At 39.7% G+C, this 18,137-nt stretch overlaps 1 protein-coding gene across 1 annotated transcript in view; it reads right to left on the bottom strand.

The window, feature by feature from the left end:
• Positions 1–10,771: 10,771 nt before the first annotated feature.
• The window catches only part of BZW2 (basic leucine zipper and W2 domains 2), a 63,250-nt gene continuing 55,884 nt past the window's right edge, over positions 10,772–18,137 (bottom strand). Inside the window, exons 11-12 of the mRNA XM_068972712.1 lie at positions 11,815–11,937; positions 10,772–11,201 (exon numbers count right to left, since the gene is read on the bottom strand). Coding sequence (XP_068828813.1) covers positions 11,173–11,201; positions 11,815–11,937 — 152 coding nt within the window. The 3' untranslated portion in view covers positions 10,772–11,172. The remainder of the gene's footprint in view (positions 11,202–11,814; positions 11,938–18,137) is intronic.

Raw genomic sequence — 18,137 nt, 5'->3', positions numbered from 1 at the left:
AGCACTTCGTTAAATTAGCCTCAATTCTTCCTTTTAATTCCTCCACTCTTTATACCCCGAGTTCCCTTTGCTCTTCATTTTTCCATTGTGAAAATACAAAAATATGTCCAAAGGAAGGAAGAAGGGCCCCCAAGATGAAAATGAGATGCTAATAGGGGACTCTGGTGTTGACAACAGCACATCCACTCTACATGAGAATGGGCTGTCTGGCTATAATCATCTGCCTGAGCTACCTTGATACCACTCTTTGGCAAGCTCTTGCCAGCTGCCTGCTATTTTTTTCCCCAGAAGCAGCACATTCTTTTGTGAGTTCTATGTAATTTCCCTGAATGCACACATTTCTAACATATTTTGTGGTTCAATCTTTAGCAGTATCTATTTTATTCATTTAGTTCCTAGCAAATCTTTCATTATTAGAAGCATTCTTTATTTTCAGCATGATTTTAAACAACAAGAATATTTTCCCTATATTCAAAATAATACACAAAAATGGACCTCCAGGGAGTTTATTTACTTGCTTGAAACTTTGTTAGTCATTGTACATGAAAAACAACATTTTTTTATATACAAGCAGAAAAAACAAGCCTTTGGATTTCATATAACTAAAACGACTTTAGGAATTAATATTTGACTTATATGATTATTTTAATCCACAGGGTGGCAGAGGAAGGTATCAGTGGCTTTTATGAATTTGATTGAGTGTGTAAAAAATTGTGATCTGTGGGTTTAACAAGTGTTACATTTTTCTACGACGATCATTCTTTTAGGGTGCCCTGTACAAAAAGGATCTTCATGACCCGGATAATCACGATGGTGTGATCACTCACCTAGAACCAGACATCTTGGAATGTGAAGTCAAGTGGGCCTTAGAAAGCATCACTAAGAACAAAGCTAGTGGAGGTGATGAATTCCAGTAGAGCTATTTCAAATCCTCAAAGATGATGCTGTGAAAGTGCTGCACTCAATATGCCAGCAAATTTGGAAAACTCAGCAGTGGCCACAGGACTGGGAAAGGTCAGTTTTCATTCCAATCCCAAAGAAAGGCAATGCCAAAGAATGCTCAAACTACCGCACGATTGCACTCATCTTACATGCTAGCAAAGTCATGCTCAAAATTCTCCAAGCTAGGCTTCAGCAAGCAATACGTGAACCATGAACTTCCAGGTGTTCAAGCTAGTTTTAGAAAAGGCAGAGGAACCAGAGATCAAATTGCCAACATCTGCTGGATCATGGGAAAAGCAAGAGAGTTCTAGAAAAACATCTATTTCTGCTTTATTTCTGCAAAGCCTTTGACTGTGTGGATCACAATAAACTGTGGACAATTCTGAAAGAGATGGGAATACCAGACCACCTGACCTGCCTCTTGAGAAATCTGTATGCAGGTCAGGAAGCAACAGTTAGAACTGGACATGGAACAACAGACTGGTTCCAAATAGGAAAAGGAATACGTCAAGGCTGTATATTGTCACCCTGCTTATTTAACTTATATGCAGAGTACATCATGAGAAATGCTGGACTGGAAGAAACACAAGCTGGAATCAAGATTGCCGGGAGAAATATCAATAACCTCAGATATGCAGATGACACCACCCTTATGGCAGAAAGTGAAGAGGAACTAAAAAGCTTCTTGATGAAAGTGAAAGAGGAGAGTGAAAAAGTTGGCTTAAAGCTCAACATTCAGAAAACGAAGATCACAGCATCTGGTCCCATCACTCCATGGGAAATAGATGGAGAAACAGTGGAAACAGTGTCAGACTTCATTTTTTTGGGCTCCAGAATCACTGCAGATGGTGACTGCAGACATGAAATTAAAAGATGCTTACTCCTTGGAAGAAAAGTTATGACCAACCTAGATAGCATATTCAAAAGCAGAGACATTACTTTGCCGACTAAGGTCTGTCTAGTCAAGGCTATGGTTTTTCCAGTAGTCATGTATGGATGTGAGAGTTGGACTGTGAAGAAGGCTGAGCGCTGAAGAATTGATGCGTTTGAACTGTGGTGTTGGAGATGACTCTTGAGAGTCCCTTGGACCACAAGGAGATCAAACCAGTCCATTCTGAAGGAAATCAACCCTGGGATTTCTTTGGAAGGAATGATGCTAAAGCTGAAACTCCAATACTTTGGCCACCTCATGCGAAGAGTTGACTCATTGGAAAAGACTTTGATGCTGGGAGGGATTGGGGGCAGGAGGAGAAGGGGACGACAGAGGATGAGATGGCTGGATGGCATCACTGACTCTATGGACACGAGTCTGAGTGAACTCCGGGAGTTGGTGATGGACAGGGAGGCCTGGTGTGCTGCGATTCATGGGGTCGCAAAGAGTCAGATGCGACTGAGCGACTGAACTGACTGATAGGTATAATGTTATAGATGGAATATATACGACAACAATTACACAAAGGATGGAGGGGAGGGTAGATGGGTCTATACAGTTATGAGGTATTTATATTTTATGCAAAATAAAACAATATTACCTCTAAGTAAACTGAAAATTTAAGATTGTCCATTTTAGTCCCTAGAGCTGTCACTAAAATATAAAACGGTACAGCTAGAAAGGAATAGATAAAGTGGAATTCTAAAAAATATTCAATTAATTCTAAAACTAGGCAGGAAAATGTAGAAAGGGGGCTAAAAACAGAAGGGACAAATAGGAATAAATTCTAAAATCGTAGACTTAAATTCAACTATATTAACAATGAACCAAGCACTCCATTTAAAGGGCAGATTATCGAGATGGATTTTTCAAAAAGCAAGACTCAGTTATGTTGTGAACAAGAGTCATACTTTAAATATAAATGTACAGATTGAGAGGACATGAATGAAAGAAGATATGCCATACAAATATTAGTAGTATGCCTTAAGAGGGTGGAGTGGCTGTACCATCAGATAAAGCAGATTTCAAGACAAAGATTATTACTAGAGGTAAAGAGGGACATTTCATAATGAAAAATCGGCCATTTCATGAGAAAGGCACATTAACCATAAATGTGCACACAACGGATAACAGAGCTTCCAGATATATGAAGCAAAGTAAGTCACATTAAAGAGAAAGGGACAGTTTATTACCAGAGTTGATCTTAATACCCCTTTCTCAGAAATCGATGCAGCCACTAGGCAAAGAAATCATTAAAGAACATAATCTCTGAACACCATCATCAGACCTGTAGATCACACACTATTGTCAAGAATACATGGCACTTTCATGAAGACAGACCAAACACTGGACTGTATAACAAGTTTCAATCAACTTAAAGCTGTGAAATCATAGTGTACAAGTTCTCTGATCACAGTGAAATTAAACTAGAAAGTAGCAAACCATATTAGAAAAACCCAAATATCTGGAAAATAAATGCATTTGTAAATAGTTCACGGGCCATTGTCACAGTTCATAATATTTTAGAAGTCATTTAGTAATCACTATGATGTGAAACATGCTTTGATGTGAACAGAAGACTAGAGCCTGTATTGGGCAAAGTAAACACCTTTTCTAAAGTCCATGGAAAAGCTTTAAAATTTGGTGAAAAAAAGATAAATAATCAGATATTTCATTTGCTGTTTTATCCTCAGCATTAACGACATTAGAATTTTAAAATCTTTGTTTACCAGCCAGTTAGCCTAAATATAATCCTCCTATCTAGACTCCTATATGCATGTACACACAACATTCATCTTTCCCTCTTCCATTGACCCTATATTCCTATTACCCAGAAGACCATTTCGAGAATACTCATCTTCCAGTTCTATTGTATTTAGAAAAGCTGCTGCTCTTTACTACTAAACCTATTTCTATGCTTATTGATGGGAAGCTACTATGAAGAAGAAGAGAAATTCAGGGAAAACTAGTTTCTAGAAGAACTGTAACTTTTCAGAAGGTGCTTGTTCCCATGCACCTAGGATATGAGTTCATACGGGATAGCAGACACTTTCGTAGCTTGGTCTGAGTTATGTAGTTACAGGGCATTGACATCCTCTATTTTCTTAAATCAGGAAAGAAGAAAAAAACAAAAAACAAAATGATCTGAAGCATAATGGGTCATCTTGCCCCCAAAAATATTTTCCAGTCTCTGATCCAGTCTTCAAAAATAGTGAACTCTATTGTGTCACTAACCCCTTACCTGTGCCAAAACCTGACATTCTAATTGTCCTCCTACCTCATGTCTTTCATGGATGTGTTTCAGGATAATCTGGTGCCTGATTTTAAGTTAGGCCAGTGGCTTTTTAAACCGAACGGTGGTGGGTCAGAGTCACCCAAAGGGCTGGTTAAAATAGATCGCAGGGTTGACCTCTAGAGTTTCTGGAGTAGATCCTGAAATTTTCTGTTTCTGCCTCCCTCCCAGGTGATACTGCTGCTGCTGGTCTGAAGTCTACACTCAGAAAACCACTAGGCTTTCCTGTTCAAGAGGAAAGAGAATGCTAAGAAAGGTTCCAGGATTTCCTCAAAGGCGTTTTTGTATTGCAAGAAGTCAAGACTGTCTGAATTTAGATTTTTCAAACTTTCTCATACTTCTTAAAAATACTTAAGTATTCAGGGAAGATAGGAGCTTGAGAGAGCTAGGGAAGAAATGATACAAATTCAGTAGTTTTTGAGTTAGTCTAAATTAAAGTCCTATTCTGTGAGGCTGGGTTGCTTCAACATGCCTATTCCTAAGGGTTTACAGATTAGCTAGCCCAGTGGTTCTCAACATATGGTCACAGGTTCAGCAGGAACAGCACGACCTGGGGACTTGCCAGAAAATGCAAATCCTCAGGTCTTACCCCAGGTGTACTGCGTCAGAGACTCTGGAGCTGTTTACAACCCATAATTAACAAGCCTTCCATGAGATTTTGAGTGACTAACACTCTCTCTGCCATGTGATCCAGATGGTTTACTGAAAACCAGTAATCTAGTCCAGTTAGAGCTTCCCTCTCTTAGACATGTTCTAGGTCAGAGAGAGCAGGCTGAGGGGTTCACAGTTGGTCAATATTCACAATGTACTGGTGCAGATAGAGCCTGGTTAGACAATCCTCATGAGAAAGTATTTTTGCTACTTTTGGGAAAAAAAAATAAAGGATAGGATCAGATCATTTTGTAAATTAAGGCCCCACATTTTACTGGCTCTGCTTCAACAGAATGCCACAATCAATAGTCATGGATTTCTGTCTAGCTCATTAATTCAAATTCTTACTAAGTAGCAGTCAGACTATGGTCCCAAAGCTGAACTTTCCAAAGATATAGGAACACATTAGGATGAATTTATGATCAACCCTTTAAAAAGGAATTCTTAATGCACATTTATTCATTCAAACATTTTTCAAACACCAACTTCCTGCTAAGCTATGCTAAATGGCAATACAGAGGTGAGCAAAGTACAACCCACCTCCTTTACTGAAGATCTAGCGGACTTCAGATGGCTGCACAGGAGTGCACCTTGGTAACCATCTGGCTCTGTGGCTGTCAGTGTGGTCCTGACACCAGGGGACTGGTGTTGGGTGTCTCAAGTATCACTGAGAAGTTGTCCTCAGACCTTGCCCACAACTACTGAGTCAGAAACTCAGTGGAGCAGGGAGGTGAGATCAGCAATCGATTTTCAGTCATTTGGGTGCCCCTGATGCATGCTGAGATTTAAGAACCCACAATCTACCCTAATTATATTTTACCTTTCTCAGGTCACAGACCTAAGAATCTGAGCATCTGATGAAAACAGTCTTACTTTTCACTTTGGATGTTGTGAACTGTGAGGGCCCAGTTTAAGGACTGATCTCGTACAAGCCTTTATTTTACAGTTAAGCAAAGTAAATACCAAGAGCTGAGCAAACTCAGGGAGATAGTGAAGGACAGGGAAGCCTGGCATGTTGCAGTTCATGGGGTCACAAAGAGTTGGACATGACTTAGCAACTGAACAAGTGACTTACTATTTAAGTTAATCAACTAATTAATGACAGAAGAATGGTGCCTCCAAGCTCAAACCAACCAATTCCAAATTCATTTCTCTACTCCTCTATTTACATGGAAGGAAAAGCCAAAATATGGGTGCAAGAACACCCAATTCCTGGTCACAGGAATCTATGATGTCATTAAAACATCTATCCTGCCCATATAAAATGTAACTAGTCCTTCAGAGAAGGCAGGCATAATTTTTTTTTTTTTGTAATGACTACTACAAGGAAATACATGCAATTTCCAAAATGATCTCTGACGAGTGGAAATGCTCCTAGGAATTCTTTTCTGTGCTAAAAGAAAATAGGGCAACATTTTGCTCAGTAAAAAAACTGTCCTCATGTTTCTTGTTTTTGCTGAAAGAGCTGGGTATTCCTGTCTGTAGATTGACAGGGTCCACTTTATCACATACCAGAAAAGAACTCAACATAGAAACTGACAATGAAAGTAGGCAAAGTTAAACAAAAGAAGGTCTAAGTGAACTGATCCTATATGTGGTCACCTCAAACACAGGGGAGATGAACCTATGGTGTCAGAACTCAGGATGACGATCTACCTAGAGGAGGGAGCGGTGGAGGCTGGGAGGGCATGTCCTCTAGGACTGTGCTCACAGTTATGGTCTTCACTGGAGCCCTGCTCACACAGGTGTGCTTAGCTTCTATTCAGACAACAGTCTGCATTTTCCTTTCTTATAGGTAAATACACACTTGAAACACACACATAAAACAAGGTGTTTTAAGGATGCAAAGATTAGCTCTAAAAAGTTGTTTTTCCTGGAAGAAATATTTTAATCCCATGGAGGTGTTAAGGCATCTATCATGAGGAACCTTGAAGTTAGTAATTTTTCAGAAGAACTTAGTGTAAAGAAATAATTGCCTATAGCCATGCTGGACCTGGTGTATTTCCAGACAGCTGCTTTTCTTGGCTTAATAAGATATTCTCCATACTGCCAATGCAGGGGGCCCAGGTTCAATCCCTGGTGAGAGAACTAGATCCCACGTGCTGCAGCTAAAGATGCTGTGTGCTACAATAAGACCTGGTGCGGCCAAATAAAGATTTTTTAAAAACACAAATTCAAAAGTAAGACTCCTTGTGCTAAAATTATTCAAATCCCTTGACCCAAATTCCATTTCAATTTTTTTTCTGAATAACCATAGATGAACAAAGCCTTATGTCAGAATATTTTAAATGGTTATTTTTAAAAGAAAAACATTTAAAGATATTTTGAACATAAAGAGTAGTAATTGAACTTACACTGAACATAAAGAGTATTATATTATGCTCCATCCATACCAAGGATGATTATATATATTTTAAAATCATGTACTTCAAGGATAGTTATTGAGGTGGCAAAATGGTATTAAACACTAACTTAATAAAGAGCAGGATAAAAATGGTACAGAATAGACTTAATTTGTTAAAGAATTAAGCAAAGCCATATTTGTAAAAAATATAAAAACATTTAAAAAATATAAAAACTAAGTTCCCAACAAGCCATGGGGCAACTTGCCCCTCACTGCACTGCAATTACTGAGCCTGTGCTCTGGGACCTGCTTGCCACAAGAAAAGATCCTGCAGGCCCCAATGAAGACAAATGAAAAAATATTTTTAAAAAGATATTTCCTACGTTGTCTTTTAGCGCTGTCATTAACATTAGTTTTAATCTATTCAGATTAAAAACTCTGTTTAACGTAACATACAGTTTTCATCTAACTAGAAATGATTTTAGTATGTATTAATAGAGACTAATAATAATAGACTAATTAATAGAGATTGATACTACTGTGGTCACCAGCCTCCAAGAAAGCCCTCGAGTTTCCCCACTGTCTGGAAGTCACGCCTCACGTCGCCCCCTTCCGCACTGTACCCGAGTTGGTCTGTGCCACCAGTAGAACCCGACAGTATGGTAGGTCACTTCAAATACTTAGTTATCAAAGATAGCCCTTCCAGGGCTGCCTTTCTCACACCACTCATTCTGGGGAAAGCCAAGGGTTATGCCATGAAGACTCTCAGGCAGCCTAAGCAGAGGGCCTGTGGTAAGGGACACGAGTCTGTAGCCAAACGTCACCGAGGAACTGAGGTCCTCCACCAATCCTTGCTTTGGGGCCGCACCCACAGGCCCCACACTCACCCAGCCTCAAGACTGAAGAAAGAGCTCCAAGGCAGCAACAGGGACATTAATGTTTTAATGGATGGGGGAGCTTATTTGTCTGAAGCAGGATCCTGGAGCAACACCCCACCATGTCAGCAGACAGCAGCAAAGACACCTGGGCAAGACGTGGCAGTCTTTGGTACCAGGGGCAAAGGGAGGTTACCAGTTACAAGGGAATTGACATCAGGTGTGCACTTCAGTCACCAGGAGAACCAGCAGAAACGCCGCTCCTTTTAAACTGTCTGAGTAGAGGGGTCTGATCTAACGATTAGAACAATCAGCACCTGGGGCCTGGAGCAAGGAGGCATTTCCAGATTAGACTCTATGACGAAGACAGAAGGTCTGTCATGTGATGAGGGTGTAGGGGAGGCTGAGACTTATTGAGCAGGGGTTCCCTGGTGGTGGCTCAGACATAAAGAATCTGGGACCCAGGTTTAGATCCATGAGTTGGGAAGATCTCCTGGAGGAGGGCGTGGCAACCCACTCCAGTATTCTTGCCTGGAGAATCCCATGCACAGAGGAGCCTGGCAGGCTACAGTCCATGGGGTTGCCAAGAGTGGGACACGACTGAGCCACTAACACTTTCACTTTTCTTTTCCCCAACCTGGACCTGGCCACACAGTAGGAGGTGAGAGGCCAGCAAGCAACAGAAGCTTCGTCTTTACAGCCATTTGCTATTGCTCACGTTACTGCCTGAGCTCTGCTTCCTGCTCAGTGAGATCAATAAATGTAACGCACTTGAATCATTCTGAAGTCCTGCCCCTGCCCCCCATCCATGGAAAAATTATCTTCCAGGAAACTGGTCTCTGGTTTCAAAGTGGCTGGGGACTGCTGATGTAGATAGAGCAAGAGAGCAGCCATCTTGAGTGGCCTGAGCTTGCCCCACCAACAGCTTGACTGCAACCTCAGGAGAGGCCAAGCTGGAGGCCACCCTGATGAGCTGCTCATGGATCCAAATCACAGAAACTGATAGGTTAAATGTCTGTTGTTTAAACTTGCTAAATGTGGGGATAATCTGCTGTGTAGCAATAGATAACTAATGGAATTAGTTTTATAAATAGGACAAGTTTTATTTAAAAAAAGTAAAAGAGATACTTGTCTTTCTGAGAAAGAAGGGGCTTTGGTTTGAGGTTTCCTTAAGTTTTTGCTGATAGGCATCCTTCTTCTCCCCCATGACTGCACATGCCTGCTAAGCCACCTCAGTCGTGTCTGACTCTTTTCGAACCCATGGACTATAGCCTATCATGTTCCTCTGTCCACGGGATTTTCCAGGCAAGAATATTGGAGTGGGTTGCCATTTCCTTCTCCAGGGGATCTTCCTGACCCAGGGACTGAACCATCTTTGGCGTCGCCAGCATTGCAGTCAGCTTCTTGACTGCTGAGCCACCTGGGGAGGCCCTCACCCACGATTACGTACCTGAAAATCACTATCTTAAGCTCTGTTTGGAAAAAATATTATGTGCTAGAAAACATTAAGTAGTTTATACGTTAGAAAACTGACTTCCCAGATGTTTGCTCAGTAGAAGTGCTCCTGAACCTTCTTGAGCAACCTTCTGATTGAACAGTACAAACATACATTTCATTATAATTTGACAGCAGAAAACAGGGGCAAAAGGGCATAAGTGTGCAACTCAGTAATGGGACTTTTAGTTCCATCTTGGTCACTAAGACCTAGGACAGTAGGTCTGAGTGTGGATACTTTGGAAATAGTGGGGCAAAGTCAAATATCTTCTTCACACATCTTACTCACGATCTCCAAAATGACAGGGAACATGCTGATTTAAACTTAAATCTAAAATACATAAAAATTGACATATAAAATTGTTATTATAAATTGAATATAATTTTCAATATTTTAATCTTTAACTATATCTGTCAAAACATCAGAGATGAAGATTTAACTTACAGAGTGTGCCTGCCATGTATACTAATTGGCAGTCAGTACTTGTCAAATTAGTTTGCCAAGTTTGCTTTCAATAAAAATTATTCATTTTTTTCATTTCAAATAAATACATTGAATATGCACTCTATGATGTGAATACCATTTAACTTCATAATTCTTATTTTTAGATAGGCAGAAGGAGGGGCAGGAGGCTTGCCATGAACTAATGGACTGGAAGAAATAAGATGCAGATTGAAAGGAAAAACCAGAAGGAAAGAGGAGCATTTTCCAGGAGAACAATTTTAGGAAAGAATATATAAGCGCCCCCTGGGATATGCTAGTCACTTCAAGGGGCTGTAAAGCTCTTTATCCTATGACTTCTACTCATTCTTGAGTACAGTCATTCTTGTCCTTATTATTTCCTGCATAATGAAAATGACATCCTCACACAGAGATAATATTATTATCATCATCAATTTATGGTATTGGTGCTGCTGCTGCTAAGTCACTTCAGTTGTGTCCGACTCTGTGCGACCCCATAGACTCTCCAGATGATATTATTATTATCAATTTATGGTATTGGTGCTAGTGTGCCTACACTTTTGGGTGGATTTCTATGACACTACAAAGGTAAGTGAAATAGATTCGCCAATGATACAAGGAGTAGAAGTGCTTTGATCAACAAGAACCATTCAGCATTTTGGATGGGAAAGAAAGCCTGACACTGAAATGTCATCTGTACAAGAAGTCAGGACAGTAAAGAAATAAAAGCGTTGAAAATATAAGCCCAGATTTTTAAAAAGCCATTTATTTTAAAAAACTGGTTTGTCAAATCACATACACGAGCGGATACACAACTACCAACGTGGCCCTGTAATAGACACCAGTGGGGCGTTCACCACACAGTACCTGAAAAATACAGCTTAAAAAAGAGGAGTCTGGAGTATTTCGCCTCAGATGCCTGCTGGACTCCCTGTTGAATGGCTTTAAGTTAGCGCATAGTGAGTGAGAGGTAGAGTCCCAAGTATAATCGCTGATGCCTCAGGGCTCCATTTAAAAACAAAACAAAACAGAAAACCATTTCCCCCTCGGCAAAAGGGAAGTCTATCCTATTTTTTTTTTCCTTTGTGAAAACGGAAGCCAAGTTTCTCTTCTCAAATGGCTCAGCATTCCCAATAAAAGTGTTGTGTGGTGACCTAGGTATTGTGCTTCTTGAGCCACCTAATTCTCTTCACCTTCAGATTCAGACTCTACGAGAGAACAGAGAGACAAGTCAGGTCGTTTTCTTCTGAGACTGTTAAACGAGGTCAGGAAATAGTTTCTATTCTTATCTCCCTGTCCCCTAGAAAAACACATTATTGCCTGGGTGTCCACTGACTAAGAGAGTCAGAAAGGGCAGAAGCAAACTTTTCGATTTTTAAATGAAATTGACTTTCTAAAAAGGCAACATACTCAGAAATATTACTGGTGACTATAACTACTTGTACGTTTCTGGACCATCAACTTCTCATGCCTAGTTGGATTAAGTCTCATCATTATTGCTCTTCCAACTTGTATTCCCACTTTAAGCATGTCAACCAGTAAAGGTGCTATAAAAAAAATTGATATAATCCCAGAAATGTAATTATTTTTTTCCTTTCACATCTGATTATTTCTTCCTCTTTGTCCTCCACTAGGGATAATTTAAGAGATTTTGTTTATCATGCAGATATTTTCATTGCCTTGATTCAGAAATGAAGGCTTAGAACTTCAGTTTTACAAAGCCAAAAAAAAAAAAAAAAAATGTGGAGGGAGGAGCTATTTTGAATTACAGTGAGAAAGGATCTGCTAAATGGCCACCAAGGTTGTTAAATACAATCATACCTTCTTCTGCGTTTTGTAACCACTCCACAAATTTCTTCATCTGGTCAAGGAAAACACTTTTGCCTTTGGCAACATGTGCTTCTTTGTACCACTTCAATATCGCTTCTTCACTCAGCACATCAGCTGCAATTTCAAATCAAACATTTCAAAGTTATTACATACATATCATGTTTTAAAGCAAGTTCATGTCTTACAGCTTAATAGAAAGCAATCACTTCAAATATTAAAATTCTGTTATGAAAGAAACTCATATTGAAACTTATCAGAAGACAAGAACCAAGCTTGTTTCCACACAGCACAGTGTTCCGTGTCCAGTGTACGTTAGTAGTTTGGGTAGTGATGTTGTTCAGTTGTTCAGTGGTGTCGAACTCCTTTGTGACCCCACAGACTGTAGGCTTTTCTGTTCATGGGATTTCCCAGGCAAGAATTCTGTAGTGGGTTGCCATTCCCTTCTCCAGGGGACCTTCCTGACCCAAGGATGGGACCCTTGTCTGCTGCATTGGCAGGTGGGATCTTTACTTCTGAGCCACTGGAGAAGCCCAGTAGATAGGATCGTCAGTACTTTAGTGATGATGGTGAGACTGGGACTTGGAAATCTTACGGTGTTAATTTGCTAGGAGGAAACTGGGTTATTTTGCCAATGAATCAGCAATTCTAGCATTTCAGAATACCCTTTGTCCTGCCAGTTTCAAACACATCTTGATTAAGCAGCGACCTCAAATGACTGTCTTTTAAGGGGATTTACTTTAGGAGAACAAAAGGGCTAACAAAAAAAAATATTGTACATAGAGTGCAATAATGATAATATTAATGATTAAATATAAAGATGAGCTTCCTGGGTATACCATGGGACCAATATACACAGAATCCAAAGTTCTACATCACTCTATCACTGTCCTAAATTTATTTTCCCACAATATCTAAATCACATGAGTTTCCTTGTACACCATTCAGAGAGAAAGACGTGTTAGATAGACTTCCTACAGGTTTTTAAGAAAAAGTGTTATCTATTAACTATCTACTACCTAAAACTCTAAATTCCACAAATATACCTTGATACCCTCAAGTTATCATTAACTTAGAATAGTTAATGTTAATAGAAAGGGGAATGTGGAAACAACAGCCTACATACTTTGCCAATGTTCTAATGGGTTGTCTTTCGGGATTTTGGAGTGTGAAATGAAATAGAAACCATATAAAAAGGATTTATTATTATCGCCAATGCCTGCCCAATCCACTGCAAATGCTGATAAATCATTCTAACGATGTTTTTGTAGTTAAAATATACCTTTAACTTATAAAAACAAGAGAAATGTTTTGATATTGCTTTTATTCATAATATCACTGATCTTTTCATAACAAAAGCCTTGTTTTTTAAAATTAATAACTGTCTCTCAGATTCAACTGAAGAGATTAAACTGACTAAAAATGCACATGATTGGTTTTAGAAAATAGAAAAGTGTGTTTTATTTTTTATTTTGATCATTAAATACACTACGTTTTGCAAACGAAGATAGAAATCCGGGTTTATTCATTTCTAAGGAATAGACTTAGAAATTATAATCAGGAGTCCTAAGTAATTACTCTTAGCTTCTAGTCTTTGAGTTTCTCATGTTTCCAGCTCTGCACTCTCCACTCACATGGATAAAAGAACTTTCCTACCTCTGGCCATCAAAGCCTAGTTTTCATAGCCATGAGAAGATGGTTTACAGCTCGAGGAAGTGATTTGTTACTTGGTAAGAACACTTTGCAGAAAATTTCCAGGAACACTGATTATCTCAAACATGAATTTTAAAAGTCCCTTTTATAGGATTTGTTTTTATGACATCTTTAAGATGCCTGTGATTTCTACTAGTAACTTCCAAACTGTTTCATCATGTTCTCCTATTAGTAAGACAATTTTGAGCACATACATTCCCAACATATGTATATTTTTTGGTTTACAAACTATATGCATGTACTAACAACTACTCTTCATGAGGTTCTCAAGGCAAGAATACTGAAGTGGTGTGCCATCCCCTTCTCCAGTGGACCACAATCTGTCAGACCTCTCCACCATGACCTGTCTGTCTTGGGTGGCCCCACACGGCATGGCTTAGTTTCATTGAGTTAGACCGAACAGAAGCAGGAGATATTAAGAAGTGGCAAGAATACACAGAAGAACTGTACAGAAAACAGCTTCATGACCCAGATAATCACGATGTTGTGTTCACTCACCTAGAGCCAGATATCCTGGGTTGTGAAGTCAAGTGGGCCTTAGAAAGCATCACTACGAACAAAGCTAGTGGAGCTGATAGAATTCCAGTTGAGCTATTTCAAATCCTCAAAGATAATGCTGTGAAAGTGCTGCACTCAATATGCCAGCAAATTTGGAACACTCAGCAGTGGCCACAGGACTGGAAAAGGTCAGTTTTCATTTCAATCCCAAAGAAAGGCAATGCCAAAGAATGCTCAAACTACCACACAATTACACTCATCTCACACGCTAGCAAAGTAATGCTCAAAATTCTTCAAGCCAGGCTTCAATAGTACATGAACCGTGAACTTCCAGATGTTCAAGCTGGTTTTAGAAAAGGCAGAGGAACCAGAGATCAAATTGCCAACATCTGCTGGATCATGGAAAAAGCAAGAGAGTTCCAGAAAAAGATCTCTTTCTGCTTTATTGACTATGCCAAAGCCTATAACTGTGTGGATCACAATAAACTGTGGAAAATTCTGAATGAGATAGGAATACCAGACCACCTGACCTGCCTCTTGAGAAACCTATATGCAGGTCAGGAAGCAACAGTTAGAAGTGGACATGGAACAACAGACTGGTTCCAAATAGGAAAAGGAGTATGTCAAGGCTGTATATTGTCACCCTGCTTATTTAACTTCTATGCAGAGTACATCATGAGAAACGCTGGGCTGGAAGAAGCACAAGCTGGAATAAGATTGCCAGGAGAAATATCAATAACCCCAGATATGCAGATGACACCACCCTTATGGCAGAAAGTGAAGAGGATCAAAAAAACCTCTTGATGAAAGTGAAAGTGGAGAGTGAAAAAGTTGGCCTAAAGCTCAACATTAAGAAAACGAAGATCATGGCATCTGGTCCCATCACTTCATGGGAAATAGTGGAAATAGTGTCAGACTTTATTTTTGGGGGCTCCAAAATCACTGCAGATGGTGACTGCAGCCATGAAATTAAAAGATGCTTACTCCTTGGAAGAAAAGTTATGACCAGCCTAGACAGCATATTGAAAAGCAGAGATACTACTTTGCCAACAAAGGTCTGTCCAGTCAAGGCTATGGTTTTTCCAGTGGTCATGTATGGATGTAAGAGTTGGACTATGAAGAAAGCTGAGTGCCGAAGAATTGATGCTTTTGAACTGTGGTGTTGGAGAAGACTCTTGAGAGTCCCTTGGACTGCAAGGAGATCCAACCAGTCCATTCTAAAGGAGACCAGTCCTGGGTGTTCATTGGAAGGAATGATGCTAAAGCTGAAACTCCAATACTTTGGCCACCTAATGTGAAGAGTTAACTCACTGGAAAAGACTCTGATGCTGGGAGATATTGGGGGCAGGAGGAGAAGGGGACGACAGAGGATGAGATGGCTGGATGGCATCACTGACTTGATGGACGTAAGTCTGAGAGAACTCCGGGAGTTGGTGATGGACAAGGAGGCCTGGCGTGCTGCGATTCAGGGGGTTGCAAAGAGTCGGACACAACTGAGTAACTGAACTGAACACTACTACTGTTAATGTTATAAAATAAATATAGAACTAAACATGTAAAGGGAAATTCTATTTTTTCTTCTCATCATAATGAATCATGTTATGATACAATCTACAGATTGCAAAGGCGACAGAGTGTAGCTTAGTGACACTGTCTCGTGTCTTCCTTATGAAGGTTGAGAGCTCACTCCTGCGTTTGATTGCCCCGCAGAGGCCAAAAGAGACCATGCAAGTACTAGAATCCTTGTTGGTGACTGTGCTTGTGAAAAGGACTGTACATGACTGGGGAAACTTACCAGATATATCGCCTACTGAAAAATCAGACCAACTTTGTACAGAGCTGAGCTCGTGGAAGAATTTAATAATAAACACCTCCTGCAAGACCAAATCTCTAGGGAAATAAATAATAAAGAAGGGACAGAAACAATGACACAGGGCAACTTTGAGGCAAAGTGTGAATATCAAAAAGAAAGTTAACTTTTGTGTAGGAAAAAATCTAATCACAAATGGAAGGAGCTCCTTGACAAATGTAGGAGAGAGAGAACTTGTGTTTTCCACTAAGTAAAAGTAGGGAGAAGAGTTCATTATAACCAGGAGATGGAAATGACAAAGTGTTGGGATCTCCCCCAAATACCTACTAGGAATACAGACGATCAGTAAAAGTACAGTAAGAAAGGAGACATTCCACAATTGCACCAAGGCCTCTCATATTACAGTGCGTTTCTCTCCCTTCTATGTGGCCAACTTCTTCATCACCTCTGGGGAAAATACTCTGGTCCCTTGAGAGCCTTCCTCTTTCCTTCACCAAGTTAGCTCCAGCTCTGAGTTAGGGGCCCCTCCGCTGACATCCTTCCACTTCTCATCATCATTTATTGGTACCAGCCTTATTTTAGCCACTGATCTGGTGATTATAGGAGAGAGCCACTGCAGTATTCTTGCCTAGAAAATACCATAGACAGTGGAGCCTGCCAGGCTACAGTCCATCGCGTCGCAAAGAATCAGACATGACTGAGTGAATGAATACACACACACATTGTGATTATAATTTTGGATTTTCTTCTATACTCTGAAATCCAGGCAGTCAGGGACTATTTTGTTCATCTCATTTCCAGCATTTAACATAAGACTTGGCAGCTAGTTTGCACTCAGTACATGTATAATAAATAACCTGATGAGAAAAACTAAATATGTCTCAATGTGTAGAATTTTAATTCAAAATTTGGGTTTTCATGAGGGTCAAAGAGACAATATCCTAAGAGTGTTATGACAACTGCAAAGTGTTAGGTGATGTCACTTATTTAAATATTTAAGTTGAAAACGATGTCACCTTAAACATAAAATTCAGTACTTTTTATGAGCAGTGTCGTATAGGGACATGAGTCAAACATAATTTACCCTAAGAAAGCTGGGACTATATGTGACAAGGTCAAACATCTTTTAGAATAAGAAACTTCTTTTAGAAAAATGTGTGTGAGGAATAGAATTTAACCTAAGAAATATCTGCAAACAATAAAAGCCATAATAGAGATACTAATAGTACTTGAGGAGGTAGTTTTATATTTTTCCAAACCTACATGCTGAGAATACACTACCTAGCTTTAGGAAGAAACAAATTTATTTTAGAAGGTGAATAATGCAACATTAGAAAAGTAGCGATGGACTTACTATTTTCCTTACTGCCTTAGAAATATAAAAATCTAGATTCCAGTACAAAATGTGAATCTTCAGGAAGTGACCAGTCACCACTGTCTCCTTTCATTGCTGCAAAGCATTACTCAAAGTTTATTCACTTTCACTCCTCTATTTTTTTTCTATAAAATATATAAAAATGAAAATTTTAATAATGGCACTCTTTTAAGCAGTTAGGTTTTCAGAGAGGACATGGGGAGTCATATCCCACAGTTTCTGTTATCCTCAATTTTAGCAATACAGGAAGATGAGTGTATGTGAATAGAGATACTCAGAGAAGGCAATGGCACCCCACTCCAGTACTCTTGCCTGGAAAATCCCATGGACGGAGGAGCCTGGTAGGCTGCAGTCCATGGGGTCAAGAAGAGTCAGACACTTACGGAGCGACTTCTAAAATGGGAAAGGAGAAATGATTTCCATTACATTTTTGAAAACTGGCTTTAAAGCAAAATGTAAAGGGCTTCCCATCACTAGATAAAAGAAGCAGACAAAATACTATTTAATATTTGTAAAATGTGTATGTGTATATGGAATTAATGGTTAAGCATAATCTTAACCATGTTACTACAGTTCATGGGATTTGTCACTAAATAAATATCAATAAATATCCTTTAGGTCAATCAGTAAATATCCTTCAGGCATTCAATAAATATCCTTTAGGTCAATCAGTGATCTGAGACCAACAGTCACAGCATCACCTGGAAATTTGTTAAAAGGGAAATCTGAGGGCCCAAGGCTCAGAGGATAAAGCATCTGCCTGCAATGCAGGAGACCCGGGTTTGATCCCTGGGTTGGGAAGATCCCCTGGAGAAGGAAATGGCAACCCACTTCAATATTCTTGCCTGGAGAATCCCATGGACAGAGGAGCCTGGTGGGCTACAGTCCACGGGGTTGCAAAGAGTCGGATGTGACTGAGTG

This window comes from Capricornis sumatraensis, chromosome 5, assembly GCF_032405125.1.
Source record: "Capricornis sumatraensis isolate serow.1 chromosome 5, serow.2, whole genome shotgun sequence".
NCBI lineage: Eukaryota > Metazoa > Chordata > Mammalia > Artiodactyla > Bovidae > Capricornis > Capricornis sumatraensis.
The sequence above is the reverse complement of the archived record's forward strand: the minus strand, read 5'-3'. Positions and strand labels throughout refer to the sequence as shown.